Genomic DNA, 17,154 nt, shown 5'->3' with positions numbered 1-17,154 from the left:
TTATTAAATATATAGTTGGACTCATTCTAGAATACACGCAAATATATATATATAATTAATTAAATATATTCCTACATGCATTGCGAAAAGACTTTGTCTAAATATAATTAACACACGTATGTTTTAACACTATTTCAGGTAAAACAAATATATATATTTGATTAAATATTTTATATGTTATTTCTTTAAAATACTATATATTAATGGATAATATTGAAAGTTAAAGTGTCTATATTACAGTAGATATAAAAATTTAGATAAAATATAATTAGTAAATAATTAAGAAATATATCACTAAAAATAATTATAAATTAAAATGAAAATAATTAAATAATTTAATTAAGATTTAAGAAATATAAATTATGAATTTAAAATATAATTAAAATATATAATTATATTTCAAAAAACTAAATAATGTGACGGACAAAAATATAAAAATAAACACTTTATGTAAGATAAAAGGAGTACAAAAATACGTAAACAGGGCCGAAATTCGAAGCATATTTGCATATGAACCATATGATTCAAAGTATTGTTTAAATAAAAATTCAAATTATTTTTAAATAAAAAAAAAAACTCTAACATATGAAATAATAACATCAATAAGATGCTACGTATTCATTTATATCGACAATATTGTTGGAATTCGAACAATTAGGTAGAAATATATTTTTATTTATAATTATAATAAATTTATACCATAGTTGTCTTTGTGACAAAATATTACAATTATTATTTTTTTTCTTTTTAAATTGGCTGTGTGATACAAAATATATTTATTATTTAGAATATCAGCATCTAAATTTTATTACCTCCGTCCCACGTACCGTGTCTGCTATACTGTAGGCACGGTATTTTAGAAGGGGTGTAATTAGTAGATAATTAAGAATGTATTAGCGAAAATAATTATTCTATAATATAAATAATTATAAATTAAAATTAAGATAACTAATTAGTTTAATTAAAATTTTAAAAAACAAAAAATTAAAAAGTTTAAAATGAGATTAAAGTGTATAATCATTTTTCAGAAAAAAAGGAAAGTGACATAGTATGTGGGACGGACAGAAACGGCAACATGGATATGGTACGTGGGAATTTTTCATTTAAATAAATTATAATAAAAATAAATAAATTGGGTCTAAAGTCACTTTCATGGGGTCAGTAAAATATCATTATCTCGTGATTAGTGATTTAGTGGGGTGCATTTTGCATTTCTATTTAAGATTATTTTAATTTAATTAAATTAATTCCAATAAACAGCCTTTGACAGACTGTCCGCGTAAACCCTTTTGTTTATTTATTTTTAATATAAGGTTGGTTTGAACCATTCAATTTTAAAATTGTACGAAAATCAAATTAAAGAATTATTTGAATAACGAAATTTATTTAAAAGTAAAATTTGTTTGAACATATTTTTATTTTTATTTACGATAAAGTCAAATAGGACAAATCATCATAGGTAACGCGGATTCACATTAAATGAAATTTTTATATACATATATGGAAATTAAATTTAATAATTTTGGTTTTTTGGGACATTAAAATTAGGTGAATTTTATATTTAATTTAGGATAAATGGTGTCATTAATAATTGAAGAGGGTGGGTGGGTGGGTGGGTCATATATATACGTATATATATATATATTTGTATGTATATGTGTATGTTAGCTGTACAATTCCTAATTTCATTTGCACTAAAATTTGTGTTTTGGTATTTTTAATTATACTGGGAAACCCATGCAATTTCTCATAAAATTATTATTATTATTTTTTATAGTAAAATATTACATCAAATTATGTTTAAACACAAACGCATCCGATTACGTCAAATTTATTATTTTTTTTTTTAAAAAAAAAATCACGATTCTTGTATTTTTCGAGTTTAATTAATCTTTCTTTTTTACTGTACATGATTTTTATATAAAAAAATTTATACAAAATATCACAACCTAATATTTTAAATATATAATATGAAAATTACATTATAAATAATAATAATAATAGAAAACAAAAAAAGGTAACACGATATGATATACACAGAATATTTCAAAAAAAAAAATGTATGTATATACACCAATATGCCAACAATATATCTAGAGACTATTGGCTGTCAGATGCCAATTATTGATTCATTTCCCTAATAATAATAATATTGTCAGTATGCTTATTAGACCAATTAGTGCTTATTTCGTATTATATATTTTATAATATTTTTTAAAGATATTTCATATATCATGCAATATTTTTTAAATAAAAAATAATTTATATTACTCCCTCTGTCCCGGTGCAAGGTTGCCGTTTATTTTTTATACATAGATTTTTTAATATTAGTATTATAATGGGTTGTAGTGAAAAAGAGAAAAATGCCCCTATTAGTATTGTGTAATATAAAACTAATGACATTTGTGTAAGATAGTATAAGTTGGAAGGGTATTTATTATGTTAGGTAGATAGTACAATTACTAAATTAGAAAATGGTAACCTTGTTTTGGGACGGACGGAAATGAAAAATAGCAACCTTTCAATGGGACGGAGGGAGTATAATAAATATATATATTACAATTTATCACATCACATTATTCAAATAAAAAAATAAATATATACGTATCTTTCTCATAATTTTGTAATATTTATCTATATTATAGTAAAATATAATAGATGGTAAAATCAATTGTGTTATGTCCTGTGAGTTCACTTAATAATGACAATTGTTGTATGGACAATAATATTATTATTTTTCTTAATTCATATGCTGAATTTATATTATATTAATATTTATTTATTTATTTATTTTACTTTTAGAATATTGTTCATGTATATTATTCCCTCCGTCTTAAATACCGTATCTGCTATACTGTAAACACGGTATTTTAAGAGGGATGTAATTAATAAATAATTAAGAATGTATTAGTGAAAATAATTATTTTATAATATAAATAATTATAAATTAAGATTAAGATATCTAATTAGTTTAATTAAAATTTAAAAAATAAAAAAAAAATAAAAAGTTTAAAATGAGATTAAAGTGTGTAGTCATTTTTCAAAAAAAGGAAAGTGACATGGTATGTGGGACAGACAGAAACGACAACGTGGACATGATATGTGGGACGGAGGGAGTAGTTATTTGGCGCGGTGTTAGTAATATGCTGAAAGATATCATTTGGCATATTAAGTGTCTATAAAAATTTATATGTAAGGGTGTATTTCTTTACACCAAAAACTTTATGTTTTTACTATTTGAATTTTGTATTTTTCAAAAAAAAATATTTTTTTTTCACAAAATATCTCATCATACGTATTTTAATACTATCTCCGTCGCATAACAAAGTATCAATTTTTTCATTTTAGTTCGTCCCATAACAAAGTATCCATTTTTATTTTTTTTTAATAACTGTACTATCTACCTAACATTACAAATACCCTTACAACTTACAATATATTACACAAATGTCATTACCTTTATATCATACATACTAACAAGGTTATTTTAGTAATTTCTACTTTATTTCTATTATATTCTAATATAATACTAATATTTTTAAAAACTATGGGCAAAAAGCAAATGATACTTATTTTCGGAACGGAGGAAGTACCAAATTCAAACCAAAATTTTTGCAAATTATAACAAACCCTATAGAGATTAAGATTATTACTAATATTATTATGTAATAATGGAAATGGTGACGTGGGTGATGTCATATGCACGCCAGAAAGCTTGCAATTCAATTTGATTTGTTCTTTGCTTTGTATTAAAATGGAAACTGCATTTAAGTCAATAAATACGGAGTATGAGTATTATTTACTTTTAATCAATAATCCTAATATTTTTTAATCCAACTTAAATAAGCAATACAAACATAATAATTAAATCAATTAAGGTAAAATTGTTTGACACTACACAAAAATATCCCTTTTCAATCAGAGGACTGTTTAGCAATTTGCTAATAGATTAGCAGTTAATTGTTAATCGATTCAATTTTTTTATTTAACTAATTGAGCTTAGTTTTTGATAAAATTATTACTTGCTATTCTTTTCATTCTAAATATCTTGCAATATTTCTTTTTGTCTCATTGTAACATTTCGAATCTAAAAATAATTATTTATAATTATATATATATACTACTTACCTAAATTATGGTGAAGAGCGCAAATGTTGTGCACTATAGGAGTATTAATTATTTATGCAGAAAAGTATAATAAAATACTCCCTCCTTTCCATATATATATATATCTATATATTTTTTTTACGAAATTTTAGAAATATTAGTATTATATTAGGATAAGACAAAAATAAAGGTAAAAATACTAAATTGCCCCTAGTAGTATTGTATGATATAAAGATAATGACATTTGTGTAATATATTGTGAATTTGAAGGGTATTTGTAATGTTAGGTAGATAGTACACCTATTAAAAAAAATTGAAATAGATACTTTGTTATGGGACAAACCAAAATGAAAAAATGGATAGATTATTAAGGGACAAAGGAAGTATGTTCTATATTTTATTTTAAAAATATTTATTTGTATTTTTCAGTTTCTAATATTTTATGTATATTGTTATTAATTATTGAAATTTATATAAAAAGAATTGTTACGTATATGAGTAATTTTTTTTATTGAAAATTATATAAAATGTAAAAGAATAAATAATTTGTATATGTATTTTTTTTAATGTCAAATTTTAATTAGTTTATTATTTTATTAATTTTATAATTTCCAGTAGATTTATTTTATATTATTCAATTTTAATATATAATTTATGTGATAAAAATTATATACAAAAATAAATTAATAATATTATTGTGTTCTATTTTTTTTCTTAATTTTAATCAATTTAGGCATTTTGCAAATAAAATCATTTCCATACAAACAAATTAATAATTTCAATTATTTTAAATTTATAAAAAATAAATTATTAGAAAAACATAAAAATAATAGTGATTAAAATAATAATAGATTCGATTTTTTATAAAATTATAAATTTTCTCAATATTAAAAGTACAAAATAATTTTCGTAATAGTATTGAGTAAATGTCATAATGGGCCCATAAAATGTACCATCGGCCCAATGGAGAACAAATATTTAATAAATGGGTCAAATGTATATTTGGGCCCATGAGCCCACCGTATTTAAAGGTTTCAAATGAGATTTTTGTACGGTCACAGATATTTCTCTAGAGGATGGAAGAATCGAGAAATCGATCAGAAATCCGAACGAAACCGAGAGTCCTTTGCCTCCATGGATTCCGGAGCAGTAGTAAAGAATTCGAGGAAAGGATCAGGTCACGGTGGCCGGAAAAGGTCATCGGAGAGCTAGATTTGGTGTTTGTGGACGCACCTTTCGCCGCCGCTGACGGCGAGTCTGGTGCTGATGCCGCCGGTTATGAGTGGTTTCAACCTAACAGGGTAATCACTCAAATCATGCGTTTTTTAAATATCGTGTCGGAGTGTGTAGATGAGCGGAGTTACTTGCTTTAACTTGAAAATTGAAATTCGAGATGTGTGGTCTTCAATTTGAAGAGGTATTGGAACTTTGTTTAGCTTAAATATGGAAGATTAGTCAGTTATTAGCTCAAGGATTCAGAACGCATTGGTACTCATAGGTTAGATTTATTTTTCTTTGTAATATATTTCATATTTTAAAGTTCGATCACAATTGGGTTGCTAATTAGTAGTCTACATAGCTGTATAAATCATAGATGGTTATCAAATCATGAAGAACACTAACGATTTTCGTGATTTCCATTTATACCTCTGTGCGGAACATTGATAACTAATTAATCCGAGTTTGTGATTATAGGACTTCAGTGAATTCTACAAATTTGAAGAATGCCTTGATTTTCTAGAACAATACATGACGAAACATGGACCGTTCGATGGCATTCTAGGATTCTCACAGGTACTTGCCTTCTGAATTTAAAATTATCTGTAAGTTCATATGCAACAATTAATGAAGATGAGTTCTAATTGTGCTTTCAACTCATATAAGAAGAGATCAATGGTAATGATTCCATAAACAGCTACCAGAATTTGTCTGTGTACCTTAGCTTTCTTTGGATTGATTTTGAGTACACAAAACATGTGAACTAATGTGTATCTTTACTGTTTCGCTTCGCATCTAATGATGATTTCTTCAAAGCAAAACATCTATTGATAAATGATCTATTACTAAATGTCTAAATGGTATGAATTGAGAAACTACATTCAATAATAAGTGAAATCACCGCGTAATTAGTACTCCCTTTGTGTTCGATTTGTTGCCTACAGCCTTAAATAAAATTTCTTCGTTATGGTCATGAAATTCGACAATGCTCAACTTTGTACTAACTTGCTGAGCTAGGGAGCATTTTTAGCAGCATCCTTGCCTGGCATCCGAAAGAACAGAGCGACCTTTGCCAAAATTCCTAGTATTAAATTCTTTATACTAATTTCTGCTGGGAAATTCGGATATGGTCGGTTTGGGGTACCCAAACCCGCTACTAATGCATATGATTCTCCCATCGAGTGTCCGTCCCTCCACATTATTGGTACGTTTTTACATAATTTCAAAGCTATGGCTACTCAAAAATCCTATATATATATAGTTCGGCATGTTTCTTAATAGGGTATATTGCATAATATCCATCTATATTTTATTATAAATAGATAAAACAGTTCGTACTTTATTTATTAAGTGAAATCCTTTTATTTTATATTAAAATATGCACAAAATCTGGATGGAGATTGTATATTGTGCTTACTTTAATATAGCAAATGAGATGTAATAGAACACATGTATTATACCATTTATCCTTCTTAATTTTATTGTTTCGATTCTATGCGAAACTTGATCGAAGAAATGTGGTTGCGAAAATTCAAGTGAACATTCGTAATGAAATTAATTTGCCGTATTGTTTTATTTATTGTTTAGGCGAAAGTGATGTTCATGTCCCGAAGGATGAGAGCGAAGCTTTGTTGTACTATTTTATCGATCCTACTGTGATTTACCACCCGGAAGGGCATGTAATACCACAATTGTGTAAGTATTTATTTTTACTTTTTTTTGCTTTTGCTATGATGTAGTTTTATTTTAGATCTTTTTATGATACTATTTGGTGTTTGATTTGTGTTGTATTTGGTTGATTATTCACAATTACGATAATTAATTATAAATATTGTTTCTTGCAGCAGGAGAAAGTATACTCAAAACAACGTTGGAGTTCATTCAAAAGATTAAGAAACTTCCATTGGGTAAGGAAGGGTAAATAAATTATGAGGTTAAAAAGTTATTTTATGTAATATATTTGTGTTAAATTATAAAAATATTTGTAATTCGAATATATAAACTATGAGTTTAATAAGTGTTTTTTTTATTTACTTTGGTTTATTTTTTATTTTAGTTTTTAATTTAAATAGTTGTAGGAGTCTATGACAGTGAATTTTAAGAGAACAAATTTGAGGCTGAATTTAGAGTTGTAAAATACTAATATGTTTGAGTTTAAATAAATATTGATGGGGTTTAATTTTCTAAAAATAGTCAATAATTCAAATTAATTTTAAATCTTAAACAAAGACCGAGTGTTCAAAAACGATTTGGATGCTATATTTCGAACTTTGATTTGGTTTTTTAATATTCGATTGTAACTGGAATTCATATAATAAAAAATTGAATCCAAAGTTTCAAATAAAACGCATTTGAAATGAATTAAATACGTGAAAATGATAGTATTAAATTACTATTATTGTTATTATTATTCAAGCTATTTAATATATATATATATATTTAGGGTGGGTGTGTTTGAAGGACCTGTGTAAATTTGTACTATTTACATAATTTTTTTTTCCCAAAAACATCAAACAAAATATTTATTTTTTATTTTTTATATTATACTAAAAATTAATTTTACATTCAAAACATAATATCAATACATATTTATATCACATTATATAACTATACAAATTTAATTTTTTACTATTCACATTTCAATACAAACCCACCCTCAAGGTATTTAAGAAAGTTTAGATAATGTAATATATCCGATTGATGTGATGTACAATTTGTACTTACTTTTGTTATTTTATTATTTTAAATTTAAATTAATATTATTTATTTATTATTTTCACAAAATACTATATATTTATTAGGACCAATAAAAAAGCAAAGTAAATTTTTTAAATCAAACTTAACAAAATTTTAATTTCAAATCCAAATCAATTTTTTTTTTGGTTTAAAAAAATAATAATAATAGTAAAAAATGTTAATTATTATTATTAAAAATCAAAATTTCAAATCAATTTTAAAGAATATTTGAAAATTTAAAAATGAAGGGCTAAAGGGGAAAAGGGTAATCTTCCCTAAACCCTTAACGACCACCGGAGTCACCGTATCCTTGTCTGTCTCTGTCTCTGTCCGTATCCTTTTCATTTGCCAAAGTCCAACACGCGCCGCTCCACGCGCTTCCACTCCACCCTCCATCCACACGCACGACAGAAAACAGATAAAGAGCGAAAAAGAAACCCTCCACTTCTGGTTTTCGAATATTTTCCAATTTTCTCAGATCAATGGAGCAGCCACTCCACAACAAGCCGGAAAATGCCGAAGAAATGCAATCGATTGATCTCCACCCGGATCCGAAGGCCCCGAGCCCGAACGGGGGGCGCGCACCTGACCTGGCCCCCGATGGCGGCGCTCTGAAGCATGGGGATAACGGTAATAGCGGCGAAGTGGATTCGAAGGAGAAGAAGCACGCTGGTGAGGATGAGAACAACGCCGATTTGGGAGCGGAGGGGTTGAAATCGAAGAAATCGGTGCGCTGGAGCCAGGAATTGGTGATGGAGAAGGCTGTTCCGAGGGACGATGATCGCGGATCCAGCAATCCCTATGTCGATCGCTCGGCCGCTCCTGCCGACAATACGCCGCCGTTCAACTTCAAAGGTGATTTTGATTTTCGCGAGTCTGTGTTCATTTATTTATTATTATTTTTTAATTTGTGTGTTAATTAATCGATTCGTTTTGGAACTTATGCTTGTCTGTTTGTATGGTGTTTTCTTATCTCTTCTTGGTTTTCATCAAATTAACCTGTGATTGTTGTCTTGTGTTTCCAATCTTCGCTGAATCATAAACTATGATTGATTAGCTGATCGAATCTGTGTTCGTTGATTGCTATGTGATAAAGTTGTTTTTTCTGTGATGTTCTTCTGAAATTTGGGATATTGGTTGTTTGATTTTTCATTGTGGTGTAGTGGTAATTGAATTTGTTGCTTTTGGACTTTAGAAACTATGGGTTCTGTCAAAGATGTGCTGGGAAGATGGGGTAAGAAGGTGGGAGAAGCAACGAAAAAAGCCGAGGATTTTGCCGGGAACACTTGGCAGCATTGTATGTATACATTTCTCTTTTAATTACATTGTATGATTCTGTTTTATATACTCCGTGGGAAGCTAATGAATGTGTCGAATGCTAAGCTCTTTTTCAAATGCTTCGTTGTTGTTGTTTTATGTTTCATATGATTTTTAGTGGGAAATTACCTTCGATTGTTTATGAAATCCATGAATTCTTATAGATACAGGCATTAAGATTGAATTTAATCACTTAAAAAGAAGCCGATTAAATCTTTCATGATACACTTCTGTGACAAGGCAGCAATCTATTAGGGGCTTTATGACGATATAGCATATGGGCTTGTCCTTCATCTGTGAATCCCGCTTTGTTTCAATGGTAAATTGCTTTTTGATTCGTAGTTTAGGAATAATTGGATTCTTTGAGATTAGAAGCAAATGTTCACTTTAGGCACTGATGGTATAGTATATTAGTTCTTCTCGAATAAGGTTTCGTAGATCTGATAGGGAACATGATGTGAGAATCCATTTTTTATGAAAAATGTTGAAATTTTTTCTTGTCTATTTCTACAAGGGAAGAAGAAATGGACTCGGGTCTGTTTCTTTGGGTTTTATCTTTCCAATTTTACTATTTGGACTCTTATCACAAAACATCACATCAAATGTTATTTAATTCTAAAGCAGCTTTGGAGTCGTCCTTGGGGGGAGGGGGGAGGTTGATTAGAAAGGATTCTGACCCTATCATGGATACTAATAGGACCCTTTTTGAAATTCTTTCGATTTGGTAGCTATATTGAAATTAATTGTTAATCCTCATTATTTCCACCCATCTTTTCCATAAGGGCTCCAATTGCAATTCCTATTTATTCAATTTCCGTTATGCTCAGAGCGACGGCTGGATGGTTTCAACTTGTTTTAATACTTGTAGATCATAGTAGAAAAGAGGCAAATGCCACTTGTATTTCCATTCTCGAATTTTCTCATTATGAAACTGAACTTTCTGCATAAGTGACTGTAACTGAAACAGCATCTATACTTTCTGAAATGGTCTCTCTCTCACTTTCTGTTTTTGGTTCTTCTAGTGAAAACAAGCCCTAGCCTAGCAGATGCAGCCCTTGGGAGAATCGCACAGGGCACAAAGGTTCTAGCTGAAGGTGGTTATGAAAAAATATTTCGGCAAACGTTTGAGACTGTTCCAGAGGAACAACTGAACAATTCATTCGCCTGTTACTTATCCACGTCTGCGGGTCCAGTCATGGGAGTTTTGTATGTATCTACTGCAAAGCTAGCATTTTGCAGCGACAACCCTCTTTCTTACCAAGCAGGGGATAAGACGGAATGGAGCTATTATAAGGTATGTCTGTATATCCCCTTGTTAAGTGGTTTTATATCATTTGGCTCGTCCGGCACACTTTAAGCTCTCATCATTTGATTTGAATAACAGTATAAAAGTCTTCAGTCTTTTATTTGTTTGTGGCTTTGGATTTTTTAATAGTAAAAAATTAAATTTGAATAGTTGTTTGATGTAATATAAATAGATATTGATGTGATGTTTTAAATGTAAAATTGATTTATAGTATAATTCTCCCTCCGTCCAGCAAGAAAGTATATATATTTCTATTTCGAGACGTTTAGTTACAAAGTAAATATTTTATTAAATACCTCACTTTTTTCCATAAATACCCTTACTTTACATCACATCATTATTTTTATATATAAAACTTAAACACCGCGCTAAAAGTAAACGTTTACTTTGTGTGTGGACGGAGGGAGTATAGAAGAAGAAAAATAATTGTTTAATTTGATATTTTTTTAGAAAAAAAGAATCTGAATAGTAAAGATTTGTAGTAAAACCCACAAAATTAACACAACCAGAAACTTAACTTACATGGCATTAGACCAATGTATTCCATTGGTTTCCTTTCAATCTCCGTATCGTTTGTTTTTGGTGATTTGGTCTTTAATTAGGGAATGTTTAGTTTGGAGGATAAATTCAGACTATTTTATCTCATAATGTTTATTTTGGCCCAACTTTTTATTTTGTTTGTGTTTTCTGGTTTGGGTTTGAATATTAGTTGGACGTAATGTTTTGTTTGTTTGAGAATCTTGAGGATTACGTAAGAAAGATTATGTGGAAAATTAGAATCTCGTTTGTTGCTAACCATCATTTGAAACAGGTTGTAATCCCGTTGCACCAACTAAAAGCAATAAACCCCTCGACAAGCAGAAACAATCCAGCCGAGAAATATATCCAGGTCATATCCGTTGATAACCATGAGTTTTGGTACATGGGATTTTTACAATATGGCGCAGCGGTAGAATGCCTGCAGCAGGCCTTGGAAGCTCGTGATGTGCTGCAAACCGTGTGATGTGAAAACGGCAATGGCGATGGAAAGATCTTCACCTCATCAGTATGTTTTTGACATCCTGTTATATTTACAGGTTTTGGACATAAGTTATTATTGTCTTTTTGCGTGGATTCTTCAGTTCTATTAACAAATACTCTTGGGTTTTGAAAGAAAAATATTATGTTGGGATTTTGGGCATATTGTACGTAGAGTTGTAGCTCATCTCTTGTTCTTTTGTGTCCTTACGACGAAATACCATAGTGCTTTGAATGGGATAATTGATATTTATAGTAACCATTTTTCGGACATTCCACCCTCACGCCTCGCACGCTCCCTAAAGGCTTTTTTTTTTAATTATGTGAGAATCAGACCCCGCTACTTTTTAGTTTACTAGGTCTGAAAAGACAAGTCACACTAGATGAACTATATTTGGTAGACAAGATTTAAAAATGTCGGAATTTGAAATCTAAATCTTGGCTTTTGTTCTCCTCGATTCTTTGTACTAGATTAGCTTTCGCATTGAATATTATCTATGTAGGAGTTGGTTACGGTGCTAATTATATATAGTTATTGTTGTAATAATATGGGTCATATATATATATAGTTATAATGTGTTGTCAATTATATATTATATTTATTGACGTGTGATAATGTGTTGAAATTATAGTGACATTTTGTATTGCATTGTACTAACATGCGACATGTTGTATTAATTATTATTATTGTTATTATTAAAACTAATGTTGTTATGAATCTTGGATGCCATAGCCCACAAGTTCCATTCTAGCATTATTAATAATTTTGTTTGGTAGTCACTAAAAAATGTTAAAAATAAGACATCAATTCCTTTCACATAGTTCAAAAATAGTCCTGCCCATAATCACAAAACAAGAAATAAAATGTCCATATATCAGTAAGGATTTTTTTTTCTATTTTTTTTTTAATGAGTGTGATATTATATATATATAATATACATATGAACAAAGTACAATGTGCGTGTCCTCTTCTGCTGTGTCATGGTCTGCAATACTTCACATGTCTGCCTACGCCCCACCGTTTCTCATCATCTTTTTTATATCTTCTATTATTGCCTTTCAATTTAATCTCTAATTAATTACTTTTCATTTATAAAAATACTATCTAATTTTCTTCTTATGTAAAATTTCATCAAATTTTTATTACTTATTAAATTTATTTTTTTCAAAAATATCTAATCAAACACTTTATTTTTTCATTTTTATATTATATTAAAAATTATTTTTAAATTCAAAATTTTTACTATTCAAATCTTAAATCAAAATCCGATCCCCAAACTAACACACTCTTAGTTTCGGTGATTTTTTTAATTTCTACTAATTCATCAAATATTTTGATTCAAAAATCATAAAAATCCAATATCTATTATTTTATATCTTATATTAAAAATTAATATTACAGACCAACAGATAATTATTTCATTTAAAATTTTTACTATTTAAATCTCAATTTAAAATTCAAATCCGACAAACACACCCAATTTTTTCATATGAAATGAGAGAGTGAAAAGGGTATCAAATGGAAGTCCAAGGCCACCACCAGATCGACGACTCCGAGCGCCGCCACACGTACAAGAACGGTCTGGATTTACCGGGCGTTGAAGGCCCGGGATCGCTTAAGAATCACAGTAGCCATGCGAGAACAAAACATTACTAACATCAACACCTTGAGCTAGCTCGTCGCCCGTGTCCCAAATTCGTACGTGTGTATATACATATATATATTATATATGCATGCATTAATACATATATTTTTGTGTAACGTGAATAGTACGAGTGTCTCGTCACAAATATAACTTTATATAAATACACATAAATATATATGTATATTTCTTACCACGGTGATACATTGGGTGTGTTTTCTTTGTGTGATATTGTGGTTTTGATTTTACTATTAATAAAATATACATATATTTAAAATATAAGATTAATATATATTTATATCATATCAAATAATTATTTGAATATATGATGAAAAAAAAAACATTTCTTTAATCCTTGAATTTCATTATATTAATAGAACATTTTATTATTTTAAATAAAAATAACAAAATATTTATGTAAGTTTTTTAAATACAAAAATTTTAAAATAATAATATTTTAATATCGAAAGGGTAAAATATTAATTAAAATAAAACATTATAATAAATTTATTAAAAAAATTATAAAAACAAATAAAATAGTAAATACAGATTAATTATTGTTTATTAAAATAGAAATATAATGATTTATTATACTGCCTCCTTCCGGTAACAAGATCACAATTTTTTTTTGCAATAATATTTTTTGATACTCTCTCCGTCCCGTTGGAAGGATAGCGTTTGTTTTTTATACGTAGATTTTTTAATATAAGTATTATATTAAATTGTAGTAAAAAGATAAAAATACCTCTATTAGTATGGTGTAATATAAAAGTAATGACATTTGTATAATATATTGGAAGTTAAAAGGATATTTATGATGTTAAATAGGTAGTACAATTACTAAATTAGAAAATGATAACTTTATTTTGGGACGGACAAAAATAAAAAAATAGTAATATTTCAATGGGACCGAAAAAGTATTAGTATTATATTTTGTAGTAAAAAAAAATTAAAAATATTCTTATTAGCAATAATGACATTTGTGTAATATATTATAAATTATAAATGGTAAAGATAATATTATATTAAGTACATAATATAATTATTAAATTAAAAAATAATACCTACAAAAATAAAAAATAATATACTTGTTAAACGAATGAAGTAAATAAATTTATTTTAAGGTGCGTTTGTTTGGAATTTTGGATTTTGAATTGAGATTTGAATAGTAAAAATTTTGAATTTGAATAATTGTATAATGTGATATAAATAGGTGTTGATGTGATGTTTTGAATGTAAAATTAATTTTTAGTATAATATAAGAAATAAAAAATAAATTTTTAATTTGATATTTTTTAAAAAAAATAAAAATAAAATAAATAAGTATATTTAAAATCCAATTCTCCTTCTTAGCTTTCGTGTATAGTTAGCATTTATATACCTACGCACACAGTGTATGTGTACTCGTGAGTGTATGATATCGTCACCGCCTGTGACCCATGCGACGGTGAAAAGTGATGATGATGTCGTGATCCAGGAGAAATTTCAGAAATTAAAAGCAGGCCATTTTTATTTGTGCAGATTAATTTGGGTGAATTTTTTTTGTCCATTTCAGGAAATTAAATTAAATTCAAAGATGGGTTTTGATTTAATTTAATTTAAAAATTGAATTGGATGGATGGATGGATTCATTGAAAAAGAGAGAATTTGATTGCAGTGCAGGCTGAGCAAGGTTGTCTGTCTCTCTACTAATTTGTCGTAGCCTATAGATATAGTGACATAGCTAGGGTTTGAGCAGTGCATGTGATCCCTGCAGCAGATATTCCACCACTTCGTAAAATCACGGGCACACCATAATTTAATTATTTAATTTTATTTTATTTAATTTAATTATTGTAACATTTAATTTTTATATATATATATATATATATTGATGGAGAATTGATTGTTTGTTCGATAATGGAGTTTGAGGAAGGTGAGGAAGACGAGATCCGGTTGGGTCCGAGTTACGACGACTCACTGGGTCACAACTCGGACTCGACTCGGACGACGTCGTTTCGAGACAAAACGACGTCGTACAAGGAGTGTTTGAAGAATCACGCCGTCGGGATCGGCGGCCACGCCGTCGACGGCTGCGGCGAGTTTATTCCGGCGGGGGAGGACGGAACACTCGAGTCGCTAAAATGCGCCGCCTGCAACTGCCACCGGAACTTCCACCGGAAAGAGCCGGCGGCGGCCTCCGGTGGGTACCGGAGCTTCCACCACCACTACCACCACCACGCGGCGGTGGCGTACCGCCACGGCCTCCACGTGGCGCCGCTCCTGGCACTGCCGTCGGCGACTTCCGGCGGGGCGGTGTCGGAATTGGAGGATTGTTATAACTACAACAATAGCGGCGGCGGCGCCGCCGCCGGAAAGAAGCGATTCCGGACGAAATTCACGGCGGAGCAGCGGGAGAAGATGCGGCGGCTGGCGGCGAGGTTGGGGTGGCGGATTCAGAAGCAGGACGAGGAAATGGTGCAGGAATTCTGCAACGAGGTCGGAATTACGAGGCACGTGCTCAAAGTGTGGATGCATAACAACAAGAACGGCGGCGGAGGCGGCGGCGCCGCCGCCGCTCCGCCGCACCATCTTCGTCTTCCTGCGCCAGGTGATGACGACATTATTATCAATAATGATAATAATAATAATAATTAAGTTTAATTAAACCCTAATTTTATTAATCCTATTAATTAGGGTTTCTATGGATAATATTATATATATATTTGTGTGGAATTGTTATCTATGAATTTTAATTCTTAACTATGTATATTAGGTGACCAAAATTTTCAATTTTAATTTCCATTTAGGTTTACTTTCACCTGCAATCAAAATTGGAATTAATAGATTGTGGACAATGGATCTTATTTTATTTTTTCCATTATTACTATCATTTAGAGAAAAAATAAAATATCATGGCTTATTTGATTTTTATTTAATTACCGATAAATATTTGATATAAATAATTTTTAAAAATTAATATTAATTAATAATACTAAAACTTAAAAAGAATATTTTTATGAACAAGCTTATATTATTATTATTATCATAATTTTGGAATGGATTAAATAATGATGTATTTGAATTGATGTACGAAAGGGAACATGTGGGCACTTATCCAACATGAGTGTGGGGTGTCATAAAAAAATAAAATAAACTAAAATAGGTTTAGTTTTCTTTTCCTTTTCTTTTTTTAAAAAAAAAAAAAACTAATTTTCTTTTTTTAGCTTTAAAATTTTTTTAAAGGCCCATTAACCAAAGTATTAGTGTTTATTGGGCCTTTGGGCCGTAACATTGAGCCAACTTATATTAATCAAGTTATTGGGCCGTAATCAGAATCAACCAGGCCCATCTACCGCAAATATAAATATAAACAAATTAATTCGTAGTTTATGCTGTATACAAATCAGTGAGTAATTTATATGATAAAAAATAATATGATATGGTGTTTGTTTTGATTGATTAAAATATTTGCAATAATTTTATTTATAGCATTTGCCCATCTCCAAGCTCAGAGATGTTAAAATAATTTTTTGGGATTTAAAAATAAAAATAAAAAACAAGAAAATCTTTCCCTTGTCGTTTTCCTGTCCAGACTGGGGGATAAATAAAATTAAATAAAGAAATAAATTGGGGTATGAATTAAAGACATTTCAGTTTGTTTGGTTGTGTTTTGCTGTTTTAACATTTTTGGTAGTAATTCAAATTTTTGAAATATAATAATATAATAGTTTAAATAAAAAAAAAAATATTGTTATATATAATGTTTTATTTTTTATTTTTTTAAAAAAAGAGGTGTATTTATTATAAATTTATAATGATTATATAATA

General features: G+C 29.0%; 3 protein-coding genes across 3 annotated transcripts; all 3 read left to right on the top strand.

Annotated features, from left to right (window-relative positions):
- Positions 1-5,165: 5,165 nt before the first annotated feature.
- Positions 5,166-7,358, top strand: LOC127242090 (uncharacterized). Its single transcript, XM_051261429.1, has 5 exons — positions 5,166-5,408; positions 5,803-5,901; positions 6,343-6,529; positions 6,913-7,020; positions 7,170-7,358. The coding sequence occupies exons 1-5, from the start codon at positions 5,184-5,186 to the stop codon at positions 7,244-7,246; spliced, it is 696 nt and encodes a 231-aa protein (XP_051117386.1). The 5' UTR covers positions 5,166-5,183; the 3' UTR covers positions 7,247-7,358.
- A 971-nt stretch (positions 7,359-8,329) lies between these two features.
- On the top strand, positions 8,330-11,979 carry LOC127242088 (GLABRA2 expression modulator-like). The gene is made up of 4 exons (XM_051261427.1): positions 8,330-8,916; positions 9,257-9,358; positions 10,401-10,672; positions 11,496-11,979. Exons 1-4 carry the CDS (start codon positions 8,544-8,546, stop codon positions 11,685-11,687), a joined length of 939 nt encoding a protein of 312 aa, XP_051117384.1. The 5' UTR covers positions 8,330-8,543; the 3' UTR covers positions 11,688-11,979.
- Positions 11,980-15,213: 3,234 nt separating this feature from the next.
- Positions 15,214-16,167, top strand: LOC127242089 (zinc-finger homeodomain protein 2-like). The gene has a single exon (XM_051261428.1). The coding sequence runs from the start codon at positions 15,244-15,246 to the stop codon at positions 15,979-15,981; it is 738 nt and encodes a 245-aa protein (XP_051117385.1). The 5' UTR covers positions 15,214-15,243; the 3' UTR covers positions 15,982-16,167.
- The last annotated feature ends 987 nt before the right edge of the window (positions 16,168-17,154 follow it).

The sequence above is a fragment of the Andrographis paniculata genome, unplaced genomic scaffold (assembly GCF_009805555.1).
Source record: "Andrographis paniculata isolate CXL003 unplaced genomic scaffold, ASM980555v1 Contig86END, whole genome shotgun sequence".
Taxonomy (NCBI): Eukaryota; Viridiplantae; Streptophyta; class Magnoliopsida; order Lamiales; family Acanthaceae; genus Andrographis; species Andrographis paniculata.
This window is presented reverse-complemented; position numbering and strand designations above follow the sequence as displayed.